This window comes from Microcaecilia unicolor, chromosome 2 (genome assembly GCF_901765095.1).
Source record: "Microcaecilia unicolor chromosome 2, aMicUni1.1, whole genome shotgun sequence".
NCBI lineage: Eukaryota > Metazoa > Chordata > Amphibia > Gymnophiona > Siphonopidae > Microcaecilia > Microcaecilia unicolor.
The window spans coordinates 477,494,624-477,518,760 of record NC_044032.1 but is presented as its reverse complement, the minus strand read 5'-3'; the positions used below and the strand labels follow the sequence as shown (position 1 = coordinate 477,518,760).

Below are 24,137 nucleotides of genomic sequence, written 5' to 3'. Positions count from 1 at the left end.
AGAACAATAATAACAATGAGCAGCTATAATAACCCTCCTTCCCACCACCACCCTCTACCCTTCCAACCCCAACAATAGGTGTTTCGACTACACCAAAAAATCCTAATTCACACTGTTAAAATGTCCAGGGGTATAAAATACAACCCGTTCTATATGCCGTAAAGGGGAAAAATATGCCCTATAAAGCACTGTTATGTTTTTTAAATCTGTGGATAAATTAGAAATCATCAACAATCTTGGGATTCCATCTAGCTCCCCTGTCTTCCACAGTCCTTCCTGGAATAGAAGTTGTCTTTTAGAAGATGTGCTGGTAGCAGGATGTACAGGATCTCCCATGCAAATTTTGCTAGTTGTGGCCAGTATGTTTGCTTGTTTTTCCAAAAAATCAAAATATCTTTGTAGGCATCACTTAAACATAAATAACAGTCCAGTTCATTAACAGGCTTCAAAGTAGAAAATGACACGGGGACAAAGTTAATGGTTTTTAAAAGCAGGAGGATTCAGCACTACAAAATTTTATTTAGTTTCCCAAACCCTTCCTCCCAACCCTCCAACAGAAGACTAATGCTAACATCCACCTGACTCTGGTGGTTTACATTTTTCACAGTTGAATTTAAGGGGTTACATATCTGCAGATGCAAATTTTTTTTAAATGTGTGAAACATATGCTTTATTTTTATTTTTCATTAAAAAAAAAAGTTTACTGTAACATTTCAGAAGTATTCTCAATGGTGTCTTAAGGCTTATTTTCCTTTTCTAGGTATGTGTGGAGTTTGATGAGGAGCCGTGGGAAAATAGAAGATGGATAGAGCTTTATGATCATCAGCTGAAGGTTTTTTTAATAGAATTCAATTTAGTATTAGCAGAAAGAAGACTTCCAGGGAGCAATACAGACACTGTTCAGTGGCCTGCAATGGCAAGTATATTTATGAATTTTAGACAATCCATGTTTTGCCATGTTTGTTTTAAAAACATCTAACTTTACTCAAGATGTCACTTCTGTACTTTGAAACTGGAGTGCATCCTCCAAGACAGAAATTTCCAAAAACAAAAGTTTGTGACTCATAGGGGCTGTCTTACTAAGCTGTAGTAAGCGTGGACCTGTGTTAACAGCTGCTGCACCATGCACATTAAAACCAGCAAGTGTGGTTTAAAAAATAAGGGGGGAGGGTAAGAAACCGCACTCTAGCTGCTTAATGTAGATAGGGGCAGTTTGTGGGTGTGACAGACTTTGTGAGCAAAGTGGAGGAGTGCCTGGAGGGACAGCTGTGACTACTTTTTTTTTTTTTTTATTGGGCCGGCACTGTTACATGCTGAAGCAGATATTATGGGAGAACTTGTGCTATTTGCCACGGCATGAAACACGGTGTCTGTGAGTATATTTATTTGGATTTTGCTCACACCTTTTTCAGTAGTAGCTCAAGATGAGTTACATTTAGGTATACTGGGTATTTCTCTGTCCCCGGAGGGCTTGTAATCTAATTTTGTACCTGAGGCAATGGAAGGTTTAGTGACTTGCCCAAGATCACAAGGAGCAGCAGTGGGATTTGAACCAGCCACCTCTGAATGTCTGGACTGGTGCTGTAACCGCTAGGTCACTCCTCCACTCTGCCCTGTATGGGAAATGCAAGGTAGATGCTTTGCATGGTCTTTCTACTTACTGTGAACTAGTGTTTGCACCTAATGCATGGTAAGTGCAAAATCTTACTGTATTTTGTAAAAGAGCTCCATGGTTTTCTAGTTGTAGGATATTTTGAAGATGTATGTTACTCTTCAGAATTAATTGCTAAATTTACTCATTTATGAAACTACAGTAAGTTTAATGCATTTTCCTTATCGAATTAGACTAGTCCAGACCAGCAGATTGTGACTCTTTATACAAGCAGATGGAGGTAGATATACAAAACTGTTCCTGTGACAATAACCAGTAAAAGGGTTGCTGTAGGCTGAAGCTCTTCACCATCTGCTGGAAATAGAGATACTGAAGTTGGACTTGTATAGTAGGACATAGCTGAGGCAGGCCTGACCCTCCTTATCTTGTAGTCCACAGTCTGTGCCCTGAGGGCAAGGTCCTTGGGCCTGTTACTCCTGGGGTTCAGACCAGACCACAGTCCTTACCCTGGTTGAGTCAGGAAGGTTAGAAAGTCTCCTTGTCTTGAGCTTCAGTCCACGGGCTTTAGGTGAATTGGCTAGCTGGCACAGGTTCCCACATGGCCCTTGCCAGTGAAGGGGAGAGGTAGTATGTTCTCCCCCCCCCCTTTGCAGTTTAGACAAAAAAAAAAGGCAAATAGGAGAGAGGCCATATGGTTCCGCAGGCCCAGAAGTATGGATTTTGTGGAGGCTGGCAGCTAAGTAGCCCTATCAGCTGTTTTGTCCAGTGTGTGTCCAGTCTAGGACTGAATAGGTTCCTGGTGCTGTGAGGGCTGCGAAGAATAGTTCCTTGATTGCAGCATGTGCCAGACACATAGTGGCTGTAGCTGTACCATCGTTGTTGGGAACCGTGGCAATCTTGGCATTATTCTAAGAGTAGAAGATCCAGGGGACATGGTCTCCTGGGGAGGGGGAGGTTGACAGGGACTCCCTCTGGTCAATTTGCTTGTTTACAGATTCTTCACAATGTTTGGGGGGCTGGTCCTGGAGTTGGGATCTCCTACCCCTGCCACTAGGGTCCTAGGGACCCCAGTGGGTGGTCGCAAACAGTCAAGATTGGGAGGGGGTTGATAGGGCTTCAGATAGAACCACAGCCTTGTCTATGTTCCTCCATGAAGATCGGTGAGACTTGAAGGAGAACCCGTTGCAGGTATCTCCTTGGGGAGGAGGTCAGGTATTTGAAGGATGTCTCCCTGGGGGAGGAGGTGGATTTCCCAATGGTCATCCTGTTTAGGAAGAAGGAGCTGAGCTACCTCATTGACTTAGTCTCTTCAGGCCTGCAGATTTTGTAATCTGGCCAGGAGGAGTGTTTGGTTAGGAATCCCATCCTTGAGTGGCTGTGGAAGCCACCCAGGGCCTTTCCTCTACATAGGGTTTTCTTGCAGGTGGTGATAGCCAAGTGGGAGGCGTTGGAGGGCATCAAGGGCTAGAAGTTCTTGAGTAGGTTGTACCCCTTCTTAGAAGGGTGAGCTGGAGAGCTGTTTTCATCTTCCCAGGGTGGATGCCATGGTCGTCACGGTGACCAGAAAGACTAGTTTCCATTACGTAGCTTCCTACTATTCCAGAAACTGTGGGATAGTTGTTTCCAAAAACCAGCAGTTGCAGATAGCTGAGACTTATTTCTCTTGGCATCCAGTCCAGCTCAGCTCTTCAGGATTTTCTGTCTTCACCAGGTGGATGGACACACTTTTCAGCCTCTGTTTCTGAGTGCTTTGCTCCTAGTCCATTTGGTCTTTGTGGGTGGCTTGAGTCTGCAGTCATATCTGGAGGTATTTAGATCCTTGTCTCTGGTGCTCCACAAATTTACTTCTTCCCTCCCTTCACCTCTCCCCTATAGAAGGAAAGAGTTTTACTGGAGAGCGTGGGACAGAGTATCAGTCCTGAGCCTTTCTCATATGGGGGTAAAACTTGTGGAGACTGTTTGCTTGGAAAGAGCGGCCATCAGGGGAGGGATCCTGACTCACCGTTTGGAGCACTTTGTACTGTGCTTGTGACAGTCGGGGTGAATGGTGACTTCCACAGAGGCAGCTAAGCAGTGTCCTGGCGGTGGAACTCGCCAACTTTCATCGGGGCATTGCAATGTGGGCAAGCTGGGAATCCTGCGGGACGCTGAGGAAACAGTCGCCGTTGGGGGCACATCTTCGTATTTGGTGCAGCATCTGAATATGCTTAGGTCTTCGGGCTCCGACAGGGCTGGTGTGCAGTTTGATGTAGGAGAGCTCGAGAACAGGCACCATTTTGTTAGGGCTGACTGGCAGCGAGGAGCAGCCTCTGTCCGATCATGCATGGAGCATAGCTGTGTTTTACAGCCTCAGGGCCAAACGGAGAATTCTACTACTACTACTATTTAGCATTTCTATAGCGCTACAAGGCATACGCAGCGCTGCACAAACATAGAAGAAAGACAGTCCCTGCTCAAAGAGCTTACAATCTAATAGACAAAAAAATAAATAAAGTAAACCAAATCAATTAATGTGAACAGGAAGGAAGAGAGGAGGGTAGGTGGAGGTGAGTGGTTACAAGTGGTTACGAGTCAAAAGCAATGTTAAAGAGGTGGGCTTTCAGTCTAGATTTAAAGGTGGCCAAGGATGGGGCAAGATGTAGGGGCTCAGGAAGTTTATTCCAGGCGTAGGGTGCAGCGAGACAGAAGGCACGAAGTCTGGAGTTGGCAGTAGTGGAGAAGGGAACAGATAAGAAGGATTTCCTTAGCGTCCCTCCGGACCGGACCAGGATTGGACTGATGGGTTGTGCTCGCCTACCAGCAGGTGGAGACTGAGAAAAAACTCTGACTCTAGAGAGCCAATAGGAGCCCTGGCCATGTGACCTTAGCCTCAGTATTTTCTCAGTCTCCCAGCAGGTAGGAAGTGAGCCCATTAGTCTCTCTCCTTTTCTCTTTAGATATTACAGATATTTGTGATAATTCTTCTGTGCCTGGAATCTTATTTAGAGGCTTGACAGGGTTTCCTTTCTCTTCTTTCTTTGACAGCCTCGGGGGTGTTAAACTCGGGTGTCTCGAGTCCACCCCCCTTCCTCCCCATCTCCCTGGCTTAGCAGGGAAGGGCCGTCCCTTTCTCTGGAAAGGTGTACCGTCTTTGGGAGAGGCAGCCACTTTTAACAGGTAGCTGCTTTAAAAGAATTAAATCAAATAAAAGTAAATTCAAAGATGCAGCCTTTCTTTCCCCAGACTTCTAACGAGCAGGCAGCTCCAGTGTTTTATTATGATTGAGGGGTTATAAAAAAAAAAAAAAAAAAAAAAAACAGAAGAAAATAATTCAGTATCTGTGACTTTAAACAGCGATTTTTCTCGTCAGATTTAATTTCCTCCATTTTCTTGCGTTTTGGCGGCGGCAGTTTAAACAAATGAAAAAAAAAAGAAAGGTGCGAACCGCGTAAGCGCGGCCACCTGTTTTTTCCGATATGGCTTAAAAGTTCAAACAGCTGCTGTTGGTCAGCGTCGCGCAGTTTACGCAGCCGGAACGTGTAAATTTTGCTCTCCCTTCAAAGTTTCTTCGGGTCAGGTGCTGCCTCCAGTTTTTTCGGGGCCTTTTTCGCCGGCTGTTGTTTCTTCGCCGTTCCACTGGGCTCCGCTTGTTCGGAGGTGTCGGGCGCGCTGTCGACGATCGCCACAGGGCCAGTGGAGCGAACGGCGGCCATTTTGTTTCTCCCTCCATCTTATCAGTCGGGGATCTCTCTGCTGAAGGTAAGGCTGCAGTTCATAGAGCAGTTCGGCTCCAAGATGTGTACACTTTTGTATGTGCTGAACGGCGTATTCTAAAATGCTCTTCACATCAGCAGGCAATATTTGGTTGAAAGGGGGCTCCTTTCATATATGGATATATAACAAGCTTTTCTTCTTTTAAATTTCTATGTATCACGGGGCTGTTAACACTAGTTTTTTCTGGTGCTCAGTCATTTTTCATTGCCTGGTGGAAAATCTACATCTTATCATAATATCATAATTCATTTCAAGCATTTTCCTCAATAGCTGTAGTATTATACAGTGTTTTAGGAACTTTAAAAACTTTCTCTATAGGCATAGAGTAAATTTCTGTCTTTCTCATTCCCTGGTGAGTAGGACTACATTGTCTAAGAGTCAATTGATTGGTACTTTGCAATTCTGACCATAATATCTTAGTTCCTTTCAAGCATTTTACTCCATGCCTATGATGTTATATAGGGTTTTAAGAACTTAACAGATACACTCTCAATGGCTGTAGTGTTATACAGTGTTTTCTTTTTCAGACTTTAAGAAGCCTTCTCTAGAGGCATACAGTAGATTGTTCAGATGCCATGGGGATATATCAGCTCTTTCATATTCTCTGAGGGACAGTCCTGTCTACCAAGCTCCCAGTCACTCAGCTGCCTTAGCAGGCATGCTTTATTCATGTCTTCCCTTCTTTTCCAACTGCCTTGAAGCCTCTCATTTTTCATTTTAGCTTTCTTCTGGTTTTTACAGGACATATGGTCGCTTAGAGAATAAAGTCATCCTTTCACTTAAAGATAGTGGACGGTCCTCAAACCATCTACTCGTGTTTGTCTCTACTCTATCAGTTCAGCATTGGCAGATTATAAACATCCTGGTTTGGTCCAGTATGCCTATACATACCATCTGCTATCTCTTCCTCTTCCTTAGAGACCTGATGTTATATCAAGCTTTCTTGAATTCAGATACAGTCTTGTCTACACTGCCTTCACCAAGTGGCTGTGGCACAACTTCACTTTTTTCGTTACAGGTAATTTCCAAGTTTGTCCTTTTTCATTTTCATTCGATGCGCCTTCACTCCAGAGTGTTCTTTCAATTGGAAGGGGATTCACTCACTTCCTGTGTATTTATACCATAGGTACATAAGTATGGTTATGCTGGGTAAGGCCTAAAGTCCATCAAGTCCAGCATTCATATCTAATGGGCATAGGTACATAAGTTTTGCCATTCTGGGGAAGCTCAAATGTCCACCTTTCTACAGCCAGAATAGCATTAAAGAAAAGAAAAAAAAAACCTCTCACGAGAGTATCGAACAGAAATCTCTGCTCCAAAAGCAAGGCTTTGCAGTAATTCTGCAAACTAACGCATACAATATTTGCCATGGCTGTTCACCACTAGGAACACCGGGGACCCTGGGCCTAGGTTCGGTGTTTTAACCTGAAACAAGCTCAACATTCATATCTATTGGGTGTGAGTCTGGTACTACTACTACTACTTAACATTTCTAGAGCGCTACTAGGGTTACGCAGCGCTGTACAAATTAACAAAGAAGGACGTTCCCTGCTCAAAGGAGCTTACAATCTACATCTCAGTGAGGGAGGACGCATGACCGTGGTACGTGGATTAGTGGTATGTGGATTAGGGAGATCCAAGAAATTACAGGCCGGTGAATCAGACGTTCATACTGGGACAATTTTTTTCTGTCCGGAGCGTACTACCATAGCTGGTGGACTCCTATATTCAGAACTTTCTATATTCAGAACTTACCCAACTATGGAACGCCATAGAGATAGGGTTGGAGTTTGTAGCCCTATTTAACTGGTGTCCTTGGTCACCCTTCCTCTTCTCCTCAGGATCCAGAGAATGGCTAGTTTTTTGCTTATGCATTAACCGGTCATTTTCAGCAGTATTCTCTCTTCCGTTCTTTTATAGATCTAAGAGGATGTTCATTGCGCTCTTAGGGTCATTTCATTCTTACCTATACGACTGCCTAATTGGAGAAAGTCTTATCAGCAGAGTTCTCAGGTCACGCACCGGGTGTTGCATTTCTTACAGTCTCTAGGTTGGGTGGTGATTGTAGCCAGGCCTCTCATTTGATCTCTCATTTGATCTCTCATCAGATATCTCTGATTTTCTCTTTGTTTAGTCAGGTTGGCGCACAGTCTTTTGTCTCCTCTGCAAACATCCCAGTTTATATTTTTCTTGGTGACCTTGGGCCTTCGGCCATTTCCTCGCTCTATTCTGCAGAATGCAATTTTACTTTCTAATGCCCAAGAAGGAATTTTCCTTCATCCTATTGCGAATCTCAGGGTCATCAATAGCACTATTTAAGTGTCATCTAGTTATCTCAAGAACCTTAGTTCTGTCATTGGGATGCTTCGGCAAGTACACTTTTTGGCAGAAGCTTGTTTGTATATATTTTTTTTCTGGGGGACCTCAGCAATTCGTTTTACCTTCGGGTGAATTTTGTTTTCCCTACTGACAAACAAGGCGGAGAGAGCTATGTTGGTCCTTGCCATGGCAATGGGTTATGTCATCCGCCAAGGAGGAGTTAAGAGTATACTCTTGAGTTTGTACTCATTTTTTCTTAGTTGTGTCACCCTGCATTTAGGTGAATGGACTCTCATTTTTTCAGCCTTACTTCCTCACTGCGACACTTCAGGGCTATCTCTTTTTGCCTTCAGGCTCACGAACATTTCTTGCTTCTTCCGTTCAGCAACAGTCTTGACGGAGACAGGGACAGATGCCAACGTCCAGCAGGGGTTTTTCAGCCTTCTTTATGCGTTTCTTCCATCATCTCACTAGGTGTTTACGCAGAACCAAGGCACCCTTCTACATCCGGACCCCCAGTCACTCAAACTTATGGCGTGGTTACTGGGTCTGCAACATCTTTGATATTTTCGCAGGAAGTACTTCGTTTTAATTGCTTTCAGACAGAAATCTACATTAAAGTCCTATGAATCAAAGTGGCGACAGTTCACTCTGTGGTACTCCTCTCGCCACTTCATTCCACAAACAGTATCCATTTTGCATGTTTTGGAATATCTTCTGCATCTTGCGAAATCTTGTCTGTCTTACTCATCCATTAGAGTTCATTTGGCAGCTCTATCAGTGATGCATGATACTGTTGACAACCGCACGCTTATGCAGCATCCACTGTCAAAGCGGTTTCTTAAAGGAGTCCTGCACCTGTACCTCCCGCTTCGTCCACCAGCTAGGTGAACTAGGTGAACAGACTCTTAAAGTTCTGTTTTCTAGTAGCCATAACTTTTTCTATAAAGTTTTCCTCTTCAAGCAGTGTTTCCCAGTAGCCATTGCAGCAAGTAGATCCATGTGTGGAATACTTCTACGGTTGGTAACTTCTTTTCAGTCTGCTGTAGTTTAAAGTTTTCACCTTTCCCAATTGGTTTTTTCTTATTGGTTTTGTCCTTCTAGCCAGTAGGCGTAAAAGTTTTTCATTGTTTCTAACCCGCTATTTCTCCGAGGACAAGCAGGCTGCTTGTTCTCACGACTGGGTTGACGTCCGCGGCAGCCCCCACCAACCGGAAAAAGCTTCGCGGGACGGTCGGCACGCAGGGCACGCCCACCGCGCATGCGCGGCCGTCTTCCCGCCCGTGCGCGACCGCTCCCGCCAGTTACTTTTTTCCCGCGACTGAGAGAGTCGTGTTTTTGCAACTCTCTCGTTTCAGCCGCCGGAATTTTCGACCGCGTTTACGCGGGTCGTCGCTCTTGGCCCTTTTGGCCTCTTCTTCTTTCAGTTTCGTTTGTTATCCAAAAAAAAAAAAAAAAAAGAATTTGGCGCGTGTGGAGCACGCGCTCCTCCTTTTTCCCTCGCTTTCTAGCGGGGACGCCTCGTTGCGGCCTAGTGGCCGCTCGGTCGGTTTCAATTTTCGTGGTGTGATTTTAGCCACCATTGCCGACTTTGACTTCGCCGACGCGATTTTTCCGTCGATGTCCTCGAAGGTCCCGAGTGGATTTAAAAAGTGTGGTCGCTGCGGCCGGCCGATCTCGCAGACCGACACCCACGCTTGGTGCCTCCAGTGCCTCGGGCCGGAGCACAATCTCAAGTCGTGTGCTTTGTGTCTCGGTCTCCGGAAACGGACTCAGGTTGCGAGGCAAGTTCTGCGGGACCGTCTTTTTGGAACTTGCGCCGGCCCCTCGACGTCGACCTCGACGGCATCGGTATCGAAGGCCGGTTCTTCGGTACCGGTATCGATGCCCGAGACATCGGCACCGATGGCAGCGACCCCAGGAGAACAGGTCCCGTCGGCCCGCCGGTCCGCCGGCGAGAGTGGGGTAGAGAGACCGCGTGGGCAGTCGGCCCCGGTCACTCCCTCAACTCGTGAGCCACGGGACCGAACCCTGTCGGACCCGGTACCTCGAGACCGAGGGGGATCGACCTCCTCCTCCTCCATGCCCTCCGGCACCGGTGACGTGCACCGGAAGAAGGACAAGAAGCGCCGTCACCGGGAGCCCTCGGTGCCTGAGGAGGTGTCGACGCCGAAGCGTCATCACAGAGAGGAGAGATCTCCGTCGGTGGTGGAGGTACCGACGCGTCGGGGTTCCGGCACCTCGGTGCCGTCTCCTGGCCCCCAGCAGCTTCTGGCACCGACACCCTTGCCGGCCCCACCGCCTTTCTCGGCAGCGGGCCTGGACGAGTGCCTCAGAGCCATCCTTCCGGGGCTCCTGGAAGGGCTGATGCGCCAGGCTGTGCCGGCGCCGGGGGTGCTTGCGCCCTCGGCGCCGATGACTGTGGCGCCGGCGAGCTCTAGCCCGGCGCCGGGGCAGTCGACACCGCCGCCGCTTGCGGTGCCGGTCTCGACAGCCACGCAGGTGGAGTCCCCGTCGACGTCGATGGAGGGAGCTCCGTCCCCGCCGGCGCGGGAGTCCACCGCTCGACGACACCGAGGCCTCGGTGCCTCGACGTCGAGCCGGGCCCGGTACCGGACTCAGCTACATGAGCTAATGTCCGATACCGAGGATGAGGACTCGTGGGGGGAAGAGGAGGACCCGAGATATTTCTCCTCAGAGGAGTCTACGGGCCTTCCCTCGGACCCCACGCCGTCACCGGAGAGGAAGCTCTCACCTCCTGAGAGTCTCTCCTTTGCCTCCTTTGTGCGGGATATGTCTATAAGCATTCCCTTTCCCGTGGTCTCTGTGGAAGAGCCGAGGGCCGAGATGCTCGAGGTCCTCGACTATCCATCACCACCTAGAGAGTCCTCCACGGTACCGCTGCACAATGTCCTGAAGGAGACGCTGCTCCGGAACTGGGTGCGACCATTAACTAATCCCACCATTCCCAAGAAAGCAGAGTCCCAGTACAGGATCCACTCTGACCCAGAGCTCATGCGGCCCCAGTTGCCCCATGACTCAGCGGTCGTGGATTCTGCTCTCAAGAGGGCACGGAGTTCGAGGGATACCGCCTCGGCGCCCCCGGGGCGGGAGTCTCGCACTCTGGACTCATTTGGGAGGAAGGCCTACCAGTCCTCCATGCTCGTGACCCGCATCCAATCGTACCTGCTCTATATGAGCATCCACATGCGGACCAATGTGCAACAGCTGGCGGACCTGGTCGATAAGCTCCCGCCGGAGCAGTCCAGGCCTTATCAGGAGGTGGTCAGGCAGCTGAAGGCGTGCAGAAAGTTCCTGTCCAGGGGGATTTTTGACACCTGTGACGTGGCATCTCGTGCTGCGGCCCAAGGTATAGTGATGCGCAGGCTCTCATGGCTGCGTGCCTCTGACCTGGACAACCGCACCCAGCAGAGACTGGCCGACGTCCCTTGCCGGGGGGATAACATTTTCGGTGAGAAGGTCGAGCAGATGGTGGACCAACTGCATCAGCGGGAAACCGCTCTCGACAAGCTCTCCCACCGGGCGCCTTCAGCACCCGCCCCCACGGGTGGGCGTTTTTTCCCGGGCACGGCAGGCTGCACCCTATTCTTTTGCAAAGCGTAGGTACAACCAGCCGGCCCGAAGGCCTCGTCAGGCACAGGGACAGCCCCAGCGCGCTCGTTCTCGTCAACAGCGTGCGCCTAAGCAGCCCCCTGCGCCTCCACAGCAAAAGCCGGGGACGGGCTTTTGACTGGATCCACGGGAACATAGCCGCCCTACAAGTGTCCGTACCGGACGATCTGCCGGTCGGAGGGAGGTTAAAATTTTTTCACCAAAGGTGGCCTCTCATAACCTCCGACCAGTGGGTTCTCCAAATAGTGCGGTGCGGATACGCCCTGAATTTGGCCTCCCTGCCTCCAAATTGTCCTCCAGGAGCTCAGTCTTTCAGCTCCCATCACAAGCAGGTACTTGCAGAGGAACTCTCCGCCCTTCTCAGCGCCAATGCGGTCGAGCCCGTACCACCCGGGCAGGAAGGGCAGGGATTCTATTCCAGGTACTTCCTTGTGGAAAAGAAAACAGGGGGGATGCGTCCCATCCTAGACCTGAGAGGCCTGAACAAATTCCTGGTCAAAGAAAAGTTCAGGATGCTTTCCTTGGGCACCCTTCTGCCAATGATTCAGAAAAACGATTGGCTATGTTCCCTGGATTTAAAGGACGCATACACTCACATCCCGATACTGCCAGCTCACAGACAGTATCTCAGATTCCGCCTGGGCGCACGGCACTTTCAGTATTGTGTGCTGCCCTTTGGGCTCGCCTCTGCCCCACGAGTGTTTACAAAGTGCCTCGTGGTGGTAGCGGCCTACCTACGCAAGCTGGGAGTGCACGTGTTCCCATATCTCGACGATTGGCTGGTCAAGAACACCTCGGAGGCAGGAGCCCTCCGGTCCATGCAGTGCACTATTCAACTTCTGGAGCTGCTGGGGTTTGTGATAAATTACCCAAAGTCCCATCTCCAGCCAACTCAGTCTCTGGAATTCATAGGAGCGCTGCTGAATTCCCAGACGGCTCAGGCCTACCTTCCCGAAGCGAGGGCCACCAATCTCTTGGCCCTGGCTTCGCAGACCAGAGCGTCTCAGCAGATCACAGCTCGGCAGATGTTGAGACTTCTGGGTCATATGGCCTCCACAGTTCATGTGACTCCCATGGCTCGTCTTCACATGAGATCTGCTCAATGGACCCTAGCTTCCCAGTGGTTCCAAGCCACCGGGAATCTAGAAGATGTCATCCGCCTCTCCACCAGTTGTCGCACTTCACTGCTCTGGTGGACCATCCGGACCAATTTGACCCTGGGACGTCCATTCCAAGTTCCGCAGCCCACGAAAGTGCTGACGACGGATGCATCTCGCCTGGGGTGGGGAGCCCATGTCGATGGGCTCCACACTCAGGGTCTGTGGTCCCTCCAGGAAAAGGATCTGCAGATCAACCTCCTGGAGCTCCGAGCGATCTGGAACGCACTGAAGGCTTTCAGAGATCGGCTGTCCTGTCAAATTATCCAAATTCGGACAGACAATCAGGTTGCAATGTATTACGTCAACAAGCAGGGGGGCACCGGATCTCGCCCCCTGTGCCAGGAGGCCGTCGGGATGTGGCGTTGGGCGTGTCGGTTCGGCATGCTCCTCCAAGCCACATACCTGGCAGGCGTAAACAACAGTCTGGCCGACAGACTGAGCAGAGTCATGCAACCGCACGAGTGGTCGCTCCATGCCAGAGTGGTACGCAAGATCTTCCGAGCGTGGGGCACCCCCTCGGTGGACCTTTTCGCCTCTCAGACCAACCACAAGCTGCCTCTGTTCTGTTCCAGACTTCAGGCACACGGCAGGCTAGCGTCGGATGCCTTTCTCCTCCATTGGGGGACCGGCCTCCTGTATGCTTATCCTCCCATACCTTTGGTGGGGAAGACCTTACTGAAGCTCAAGCAAGACCGCGGCACCATGATTCTGATAGCGCCCTTTTGGCCCCGTCAGATCTGGTTCCCTCTTCTTCTGGAGTTGTCCTCCGAAGAACCGTGGAGATTGGAGTGTTTTCCGACTCTCATTTCGCAGAACGACGGAGCGTTGCTGCACCCCAACCTTCAGTCTCTGGCTCTCACGGCCTGGATGTTGAGGGCGTAGACTTCACTGCGTTGGGTCTGTCTGAGGGTGTCTCCCGGGTCTTGCTTGCCTCTAGGAAGGATTCCACTAAAAAGAGTTACTTTTTCAAGTGGAGGAGGTTTGTCGTGTGGTGTGAGAGCATGGCCCTAGAACCTCGTTCTTGCCCTGCACAGAACCTGCTTGAATACCTTCTGCACTTATCAGAGTCTGGCCTCAAGACCAACTCAGTAAGGAATCACCTTAGTGCGATTAGTGCTTACCATTATCGTGTGGAAGGTAAAGCCATCTCTGGAGAGCCTTTAGTCGTTCGATTCATGAGAGGCTTGCTTTTGTCAAAGCCCCCTATCAAGCCTCCTACTGTGTCATGGGATCTCAACGTCGTCCTCACCCAGCTGATGAAACCTCCTTTTGAGCCACTGAATACCTGCCATCTGAAGTACTTGACCTGGAAGGTCATTTTCCTGGTGGCAGTTACTTCAGCTCGTAGGGTCAGTGAGCTTCAAGCCCTAGTAGCTCATGCTCCATATACCAAATTTCATCACAACAGAGTAGTGCTCCGCACTCACCCAAAGTTCCTGCCGAAGGTGGTGTCGGAGTTCCATCTTAACCAGTCAATTGTCTTGCCAACATTCTTCCCCAGGCCGCATACCCGCCCTGCTGAACGTCAGTTGCACACATTGGACTGCAAGAGAGCATTGGCCTTCTACTTGGAGCGGACACAGCCCCACAGACAGTCCGCCCAATTGTTTATTTCTTTCGACCCTAACAGGCTAGGGGTCGCTGTCGGGAAACGCACCATCTCTAATTGGCTAGCAGATTGCATTTCCTTCACTTACGCCCAGGCTGGGCTGACTCTTGAGGGTCATGTCACGGCTCATAGTGTCAGAGCCATGGCAGCGTCGGTGGCCCACTTGAAGTCAGCCACTATTGAAGAGATCTGCAAGGCTGCGACGTGGTCATCTGTCCACACATTCACATCTCATTACTGCCTCCAGCAGGATACCCGACGCGACAGTCGGTTCGGGCAGTCGGTGCTGCAGAATCTGTTTGGGGTGTAAATCCAACTCCACCCTCCAGGACCCGAATTTATTCTGGTCAGGCTGCACTCTCAGTTAGTTGTTCTTCGTAGGTCAATTTCTGTTGTACCCTCGCCGTTGCGAGGTTCAATTGACCTGGGTTATTGTTTTGAGTGAGCCTGAGAGCTAGGGATACCCCAGTCGTGAGAACAAGCAGCCTGCTTGTCCTCGGAGAAAGGGTATGATACATACCTGTAGCAGTTGTTCTCCGAGGACAGCAGGCTGATTGTTCTCACCTTCCCTCCCTCCTCCCCTTTGGAGTTGTGTTTCATACTTTATTGCTTGTCATTCAACTGGCGGGAGCGGTCGCGCACGGGCGGGAAGACGGCCGCGCATGCGCGGTGGGCGTGCCCTGCGTGCCGACCGTCCCGCGAAGCTTTTTCCGGTTGGTGGGGGCTGCCGCGGACGTCAACCCAGTCGTGAGAACAATCAGCCTGCTGTCCTCGGAGAACAACTGCTACAGGTATGTATCATACCCTATCGCGAAGGATCAAGGAAATGAGAATGTCTATTTCTCTTGTCGCTGAGAGGGCAGTTCCACAGCGTATTACAACATATTCCACAACTTCAGAAGCGGGCTCTATTCTTACTACGGCGATTTTTGGTGCTCTCGGTGCACATTGGTAAGTTGGCAACTTAGTCCTAGTTTCATTTTATTTTGCTCATTGGGACACACTACATGTTAGTTGTCGCCAGGTGGCCTATGCAGCATGAACATTTCTCTGCAGTTTTCATAGGGTCCCTCCCTTCAGATTACTGCTTTGGTACTTCCCATCAGTCCAACCCTGGTCCGGTCCGGAGGGACGCTAAGGAAGGAGAAATTAGATCTTACCTGCTAATTTGCTTTCCTTTAGTCCCTCCGGACCGGACCAGGCCCCTCCCATGTTCTCTCTACTCTTTAGCTTCTTTTATTAAGTAGGAAGTGTATTCAGTAGGAAGTGTATTCATTCCTTTACGATTCGTGGAACAATACTATATATATACAGAACTTTACGTGGTCTATACCACTTCTCTGGTGGTTGCTGGTGAGCTCAATTGCTGGAATCTATCTATAAAACCTTAAATACGCCATACCACTTCTCTGGTGAGAGTTGTGGCTGAGCTCAGTTGCTGGAATATCTATAAAACCTTAAATATGATTTACCACTTTTCTGGTGAGAGTTGCTGGTAAGCTCAGTTGATGGAATATATATAAAATCTTAAGTGGGCCATACCACTTCTCTGGTGAGAGTTGCGGGTGAGTTATATTACATGTGAGCCATACCACTTCTCTGGTGAGAGTTGCGGGTGAGTTATATTACATGTGAGCCATACCACTTCTCTGGGGAGAGTTGCTGGTGAGCTATATTACATGTGAGCCATATCGCTTCTCTGGTGAGAGTTGCTGGTGAGCTATAGTACAAGTGAGCCATACCACTTCTCTAGTGAGAGTTGCTGGTGAGCTGTAATACATATCGGGCCATACCACTTCTCTGGTGAGAGTTGCTGGTGAGCTCTTATACTTGGCATTGCCGAGTGCTTTGTGGCTGCTAGGATTCCATACGGCACAGAAGGTCTTTCTTTCTTTCCTGCTTTGTTATTCAAATACTGAGGCTAAGGTCACATGGCCAGGGCTCCTATTGGCTCTCTAGAGTCAGAGTTTTTTCTCAGTCTCCACCTGCTGGTAGGCGAGCACAACCCATCAGTCCAATCCTGGTCCGGAGGGACTAAAGGAAAGCAAATTAGCAGGAAAGATCTAATTTCTCCTTATCCATGGAGTGGAGTGCACGGGAAGGGGTGTAGGGAAGGACGAGTGTGGAGAGATACTGGGGAGCAGCAGAGTGAGTACATTTATAGGTTAGTAGAAGAAGTTTGAACAGGATGCGAAAACGGATAGGGAGCCAGTGAAGGGTCTTGAGGAGAGGGGTAGTATGAGTAAAGCGACCCTGGCGGAAGATGAGACGGGCAGCAGAGTTTTGAACCGACTGGAGAGGGGAGAGGTGACTAAGTGGGAGGCCAGCAAAAAGCAGATTCTGCTGCATCGGGATCTTTGTTTTCTCTGGAGTTTATGTTGCTCTTACACCAGACCTATTTACTGAAGCAGGGACTGTTGGAGCTGCTGCAGAGTGCTTCAGTCTTGCTCTGCGGCTCCTCTGGCTCCTAAGAGATCTCATTTAGACCTCCAGGAGTGGGCAGATGAGGCTACCTCTGTTTTCTCCCTCCTTATCTGATGTGGCCGCGGTCTATTCAGAGGAGCTGTTGAAGGAGCCATTAAAGGAGGGAGAGCTCTCTCTCCTAAGGAGGGGGATGACCTGAAAGTATTGGGCTCTTTCATAAAGAGGAGCTTAGTACTCTTATTTCTGAAGCACTGGTGGCACTTTCCATTAAGGAGCCTTCTGCTTGGTCATCAGGAGTTCCATCTTGGTTATCATGAGGGGTCTTGGAGGTCCTTCTTAGGCCTTCTTCGATTTATCCAGACATTAGGTACCTGGTTACCTCAGAATGGGGCTTACCTGTACTCAAGGCTGAGAATGGGAAGAGCCATGACTCGCTTCTACCCATTATCTCTGGAGGAGAAAGATAAATCGCGTCTTCCCAGGGTGGACTCCTTGGTAACAGCGGTGACTAAGAAGACCACTTTGCCAGTAGAATAGGGTATTGTCCTAAAATGCCTATAGGATAGGAAGCTAGAAAGCTCACTGAAATAAGCCTTTGAAGTGACCTCTTTGGGTCTTTAAGTGACAGTGTGCAGCTCGTTCGTGGCAAGAGCATACCTGAAGTGACAGCAGTCTGCAACACAAGACAGGTGCCATAACACCCAGCTGGGGTTGGCCTACGAGCCGGATGCTATTTATGACATGTTATGTGTTGTGGCCCGCAGTATGTCTTTGGCTGTTACAGCACGTCGGCAACCCTGGTTCTGCCATTGGGCAGTGGATGCAGCATCAAAGTAACATCTAGTTAAACTGCCCTTTTGGGGCAAGTGGCAATTTGGAGAAGATTTCAGTAATTGGTGAAAGAACTGGGGGAACTAAGCCACAGTGGTATACTGACACAGACGGTCACTCATTCACTGAAAGACATCAGACAGATCCTGAGACATACTGAAGCACTGCTGTATTATCTTTGTACCCTAAGTGCTGTAAGCTGATTTCCGGATAAAATACCTTTTGCCAAGCCACACTCGTGTTGTATTATTGTGTTACCAACTCCACTGCCTCTAAGAAGCAGGGGCGTAGCCAGACTTCGGCGGGAGGGGGGTCCAGAGCCCGAGGTGAGGGGGCACATTTTAGCCCCCCCCGTTCCGTCAACTCCTCCACCACTTTTGACCCCCCTCCTGCCTCCGCCAACCCTCCCCGACTGCCATCGCCATCTGGTACTTTTGCTGGAGGGGGTCCCCAACACCCGCCAGCCGAAGTTCTCTTCAGCGCCGGTCTCCAAGTCCGGCGTGTTGCTGGTCTGGATTCTGTTTCTGAGTACTCCTGACATCCTGCATGTACGAAAATGTCCTGCAGATCAGCAACGCCCTGATCACCTAAGACTAGTGAGTCTTGGAAGTGGTTCAACAGGGTTACACTCTGGAGTTTGCAGCACCCATTTCTGATGACTTCATGGTATCTTTGTGCAGGTCCCCCATCAAAAGAGAGATGGTGAGAGAGATACTGCAATGCCTCCTTTGACTCTGGGGGTTGTTGTCAGTGCTGCCCTGGGAACAATGGCACAGCCCCATCTCTCATCTATTTTATGGTCCCAAAGAAGGGGGGGGGGGGTCTGTGGGGCTCCTGTTGGTGGCTGCTGGCTGCATAAGGTAGATACCATGGTGGGGGGAGAGAGGAGGAGGAGACAAATGTTGGGACCTACGAGCGGTAATTGCATTTTTTTTTTCACTGTGAGAGTGAGACTTTTTACTGTTCCAGCAGGGTGGTAAAATTATTTATGTATTATAAGTGTACCCTGTAAATTGCGGTGAAATGTGCACATTAGGAATTGAATTATTGCAAAACTCATCTAGAGGGGACCAGATTTTCTAAATGTGCAATATATTGTGAAATCTAAGGGCATTTAAGGCTTCATATTTCCTGGTTTTACAAACAATAGACCACCATTCATCAAAGTGTAGTTTTGATTTATCTTTCCAATGTAAGACTATGAGATTTCCAGTTCAAGGTGGATGGCAATAACCAACATAATATTGAGCAATCGGGTAAATTTGTTTGGTATTGAGAGATCCGGGTGGGATGATTTAAGGATAACTATACCATAAGAAGTTACTGGGAATAGTTATCAGTGGGATAGTGTTAGCTTCTTTTCCAGATCTCTTTCCAGAATGAATTTACATTTGGGCAATTGAAGATAAGATGCAACAAATCTCCTTTTTCTTGGTGCCATGACCAGCAGGTGCTAGATGAAGAGGTGTTGTTCTTGTTAGAAAGCTTAGCCAACTTTGGGGGCATCCAGTAAGCTTTATGTAGTATAAAAAAGGATAATTGAGTAATGGATGCAGACATAGTTGATCTAAGAGACTTAGTCCAAAGTTCTGGCCAGTTTATTATATTAGCGGAGATTCCTAATTCTTGTCCCCAAGCTACTTCCGATGAACGTTTAGAATGTTGGTCTGAATTGTGAATGTGTTTGTAGATTTTGGAAGCCATTTTTGTTGAGTTAAGCAAGAGATTGATCCATTGAGAAAATCCTACATCTGTACTAAATAGGTTTGAAAGGTGCTGAGTAAGGAATGACCAGTTTGCATGTTTACTGTAAGATAAGTTGTATCATTGTGCAAGGTTGTTAAAAGGGATGAAAAGATTTGTTCATAAATTGTGAGAACGACCAGATGCCAGCTTCCTTCCTAATATTCCAATTTAAGTATGAATGCTGAGATTTAATTGTAGTATTCTACCAAAGAGATGTGAAAAGGCCATTTGTTTTTTAGTTTAAGACTCTTAAGTCTTTTAGCAATAATAATGTAGATTTTTAATACAACCTATGCATAGTAGTTAAAAGGTGGAGATGATATGGCTTAATAAGAGAGTATCCTATCTATCTAGGGCAATTTGAGGAGTTATGAAACGATTTTATGGCTTGAGAAGCCTGAAAGGCCAGGTGTTAAGATTCAAAATCAGGGAAATTGATACTCCCTTTATCTTTAGAAAAATTTCAATTTAAACAAAGCAATATCGGGTAGTCTGGACTTCCAAATAAATTCAGTGAGGAGACTGCACAGGTTTTTTTTTTTTATAGAATTTAAGAAGGAAAAAACAGAGGGGACATTCTGAGAATATAATTTATCTTGAGGGGCTAGCACCATTTTTATTGTTTCTGTTTGACCCCACCAATTGAGTATGAGAGGTGTGTCTATGACTCAGTTTTTCTTTGACCATAGTAAGGATGTAGTCTAAATTAAGTTTAATAGTCTGCTCTAGGGTAGTGCTCTGCTAAATGGCTAGATATTTTATTTTCTAACATTCCCATTGAAATGGAAAATTAGTGATATGATGTTTCATGATGAATCTAGATAATGGCATGAAGACAGATTTAATCCAGTTAATCTTGTACCCAGATGCATGTGAGACCTGAAGGAAGGGATTGTGCAGAGGTATACATTAAGATATTATCTGTGTATATTGAGAGTTTAAATGTCATCATGAATATTGATTCCTTTTATTGACGGATTGGCTCTTATGGCAAGGGCTAGAGGCTTTTGTGCAAGATTAAAAAGTAAGAGGGAAGTGGACAACCCTGCTTGGTTCCTCTTTTTTTAGAATGAAGTTTGGAGAAAGTTAATCGAGATAGAGGCTATCAGAGTGTCGTAGAGTAATCATATGAATACATTTGTCACTAACGGCGAACCATTTTAGCAAACATGAGAGATATGGCCATTCAGTTCTGTTGAAACGCCTTCTCCACATCTAGAGAGAGGACTAATAAAGTTCTGTAAAGGACTGGGTGCTCAACAGAAAATTCCAGAATAATCTGAAGTTATCATTTGGTAGTTGACCTGGTGTAAAGCCATTTTGATCTCTATGTACCAGGCATAGGAGCTGACTCTGTGGGTGCTTGAGCTCCCCCAATATTGAGAAAATTCCTTGTATGTGTTCAGGGAGGGGTTATTTCCGCTAGGCTTAGCACCCCCAATAATTTTGAAAAGTTAGCTCGTATGGTATCAGGTTTGGTAGAATTTTGTCTAAATGTGTAGCTAAAATTTTAGCATATATTTTGTTAGTGATATTGATGGAAAAAAAACTGTTTTATCTGCTCTGCTAAACTTGTGCTATGCTTTGCTGTGTTTATTGATTATTTTTATTTGATATCTGTTAATGTCAGTACTAGATTTATAAACTGCTATAAATCTGTATTAGATCTTTTTGTTTTTTCCTTTTCCTTAAATGGCTTTGGGTCAGAGGGTGAAGCATCTAGGTGCGCAGGCGGTGTTCTCATCGATCTTCCCTGTCGAAGGTAAAGGTCGAATGAGAGAAGCTCGCATCTTGGAGATAAATGCGTGGCTATGTGGTTGGTGCCATCGAGAGTGCTTTGGTTTCGTAGACCATGGGATGATTTTCCAAGAGGTACTGAGCAGTGATGGTGTCCCTCTGTCTGTCAAGGAAGGGAAGGAGTGTCTTCAGCAACAGGCTGGCTAAAATGCTAAAGAGGGCTTTAACTAAAATTGATGGGGATGGGTATAAAAGGCCACAAAGCCATAATTAACCCCAAGGAAGGTAGGACATCTAATGCCTCTATAGAAGAGAATAAAAAGAGTAAAATCTGGAGAGCCTTGTATACCAATGCCCGTAGTATGGGAAACAAACTTATAGATCTTGAGGCTACAATGATGGCAGCAGACTTGGATTTAGTGGCGGTCATGGAGACGTGGTTCATGGAGAACCATGACTGGGATGTTGCTATACCTGGCTATAATCTATTCTGGAAAGACAGAGATAGGAAAAAAGGGTGGAGGTATGGCATTACATGCTAAGAATGATATCCAAGTGACAGAACTGCAGGACATGTGGGGTATGGAAGAAGCGCTGTGGGTTAAACTGGAAAGAGGGAAAGGAAAATGTATCTATATCTGTCGCGTTCTCGAGGGCCTTGGCATACTGTCAGGTCCTCGAGGCAGGACTGGAGTTCGTGAGCCCTTGGGCCACTGCCGAGGAGCGGCAGCGGCAGGCAAGACCACCTCGGGACTAGAAACACAGAAGAGCAGTACTGGAACTCTGGACTGGAGTAGTACAAGGCAGGCAACTAGAACAGATGAGACAGGAACAGCTTCACCTGCACCTAGCCACCGTTCCTCCGGAGTTGAGCTCCAAAGTGCAGGCGGCCGGCAGGACTTGCAGGATAAGGCGGGAACTGAAGATCCAGAGGACCCACCCTGGGTCTGGGATACACGAGGGCGACAGGGCACGGAACTAGACTCAGACAGTGTGCTGCTGCACAGCCACTAGCAAGACCCAGAAGACAGACCAAGGAACACAAGGCGTACAGAAGCTAGCAGGAGCAAGGACTAGGGCAGCAACACACTAGATTAAACGGGGATCTGGGAATACCCACAGGGTAAACCCTCTAGCTAGGAGGAGACAGGATACAGGAATAATCACCCAGGAAAACACACTAGCCAGACAGATACAGGATACAGGATATACCCACAGGATATACAAGCAGGGTAGGCACACAGGCTAGGCAGGGTTCAGGGTAAAGAAAGCAAACCAGGAAGAACAGGCCAAGGGTCTGAAGCCACAGCTGTTCCACACACTGACTGGGGAACCCACAAAGGCTGAGGCTTCGCAAACAGACAGAGAACAAACCCGGACAAAGGCTTCACCCCAACCCAGGGTAAGCCAGGAACAGAGGCTTCACCCCAAACACACGGTAAGCCAGGAACAGAGGCTTCACCCCAAACACACGGTAAGCCAGGAACAGAGGCTTCACTCCAAACACAGGGTAAGCCAGGAAGGACCCGCAGTCCACAGACAGACAGTGGCAGGGAAGACCCTCCACGGAAGGACAACAGAGACACAGACACAGAAAGAAACTGGGCTGGAACCCAGAGAGAGGCTGAGCAGTAGTGCAGCAGACACTTACTAACCTGACCTGGCCTAAGAGCATAACACTTATTCAAAGGCACTGACTGCAAGCACAGCACTTCCTTATGAAGGCTCTCACTGATGAGTCACCTGCAGTAGGACAGAAGCAGGAAGTACACTGACCCCAAAGAGAGGCTTGACACATAGGAAGTGAGCCCACAGGAAAGACAAGCAGGAGCCATCTTGGAAGCTGGCACACACCCGGTGGCAGCCATCTTAGATGCTGGCTCCCCAGAGAGGCATAGCACACACAGGTGAGGTCTAGTGAAGTAATCAGCACACAGAGCCAGAGACAAGACTAACACAAAGACAGAAGCCAGCAGAGCTGCTGACCCCCAGAAAGAAGGTAAGGCTGAGGGTGGTCACGGCCACAGACGTGACAATATCGGAGTGATATACAGACCACCCTCACAGTCGGAGGAAATGGACAGGGGCTTAATTGAAGACATCCGCAAGATAGCTAGGAAAGGGGAAGTACTACTGATAGGCGACTTCAATATGCCGGATGTCGATTGAGGTGTCCCAGCTGCGGGGTCGTCTAGAAGCAAAGAGATCTTAGATTCCCTACAGCAAGAATTGTTCCAGCAGTGGGTAATGGAACCAACACGGGATGGAGCTATTCTGGACCTGGTGCTTATGAATGGAGAGTACATTTCTGACGTCAAGGTGGTAGACCATTTGGTATCTAGTGATCATTGTATGGTATGGTTCAATATTAAAACCAAAGAGAGGGCTCATTCGAGATTGAAGGTCCTGGATTTCAAAGGAACTAACTTTGCCAAGATGGGGGAATTTCTCACGGAACAGTTAGCGGGATGGGAACAGCTGAAGGATGTAGAACAGCAATAGACAAGACTGAAAGGAGCTATATTAAAGGCAACTAACCTTTATGTTAGAAAATTACATAAAAGTAAGAGGAAAAGAAGGCCTCTTGTACTCAAATGTAGTAGCTGAAAAGATAAGGGTAAGGAGGCTAGCCTTCGCATGTTATGACTCAGAAAGATGAAGACAGGAGAGAATATCTGAATAAGCGAAGAGAAGCTGGTAAAGCTATCAGGAAAGCGAAGCGGCAAATGGAGAAAAAGATAGCTAATATGGTAAAATTGGGGGATAAGACCTTTTTCAGATATGTAAGTGACAAGAGGAAGTGCCATAATAGCATTGTGAGGCTCAAAGCTGAGGGAGAGAAATATGTGGAAGATAAGGATAAAGCTGAACTGCTTAACAATTATTTTAGCTCTGTGTTCACAAATGAAAGACCGGGGGTAGGGCTGCAGAAAACAAATCTAAAGGGGATGTATGTATGGTAGACGAAGACCTGTTTACGGAGGACTGTGTTCATGAGGAGCTTGCCAAACTAAAAGTAGACAGAGCGATGGGGCCAGATGGGATACACCCGAAGGTGCTTAAGGAACTCAGAGAAGTTCTGTCGGCTCTGCTGACATACCTGTTCAATGTTTCCTTAGAAACTGGAGTGGTCCCGGTGGACTGGAGAAGGGTGGATGTGGTTCCTTTGCACAAGAGTGGAAGTAAGGAGGAAGTTGAGAATTACAGATCTGTCAGTCTGACCTCGATGGTGAGTAATGGAAATGCTTCTAAAGAGGATGCTCGTGAGCATTCAACTAAATTGAATGCGGGACCCGAGGCAGCATGGCTCCAC

General features: G+C 48.0%; 1 protein-coding gene across 1 annotated transcript in view; it reads left to right on the top strand.

The window, feature by feature from the left end:
- The window catches only part of KDM3A (lysine demethylase 3A), a 334,933-nt gene that overhangs the window by 23,096 nt on the left and 287,700 nt on the right, over positions 1-24,137 (top strand). The window contains 1 exon segment of the mRNA XM_030191048.1: positions 761-916. Coding sequence (XP_030046908.1) covers positions 761-916 — 156 coding nt within the window.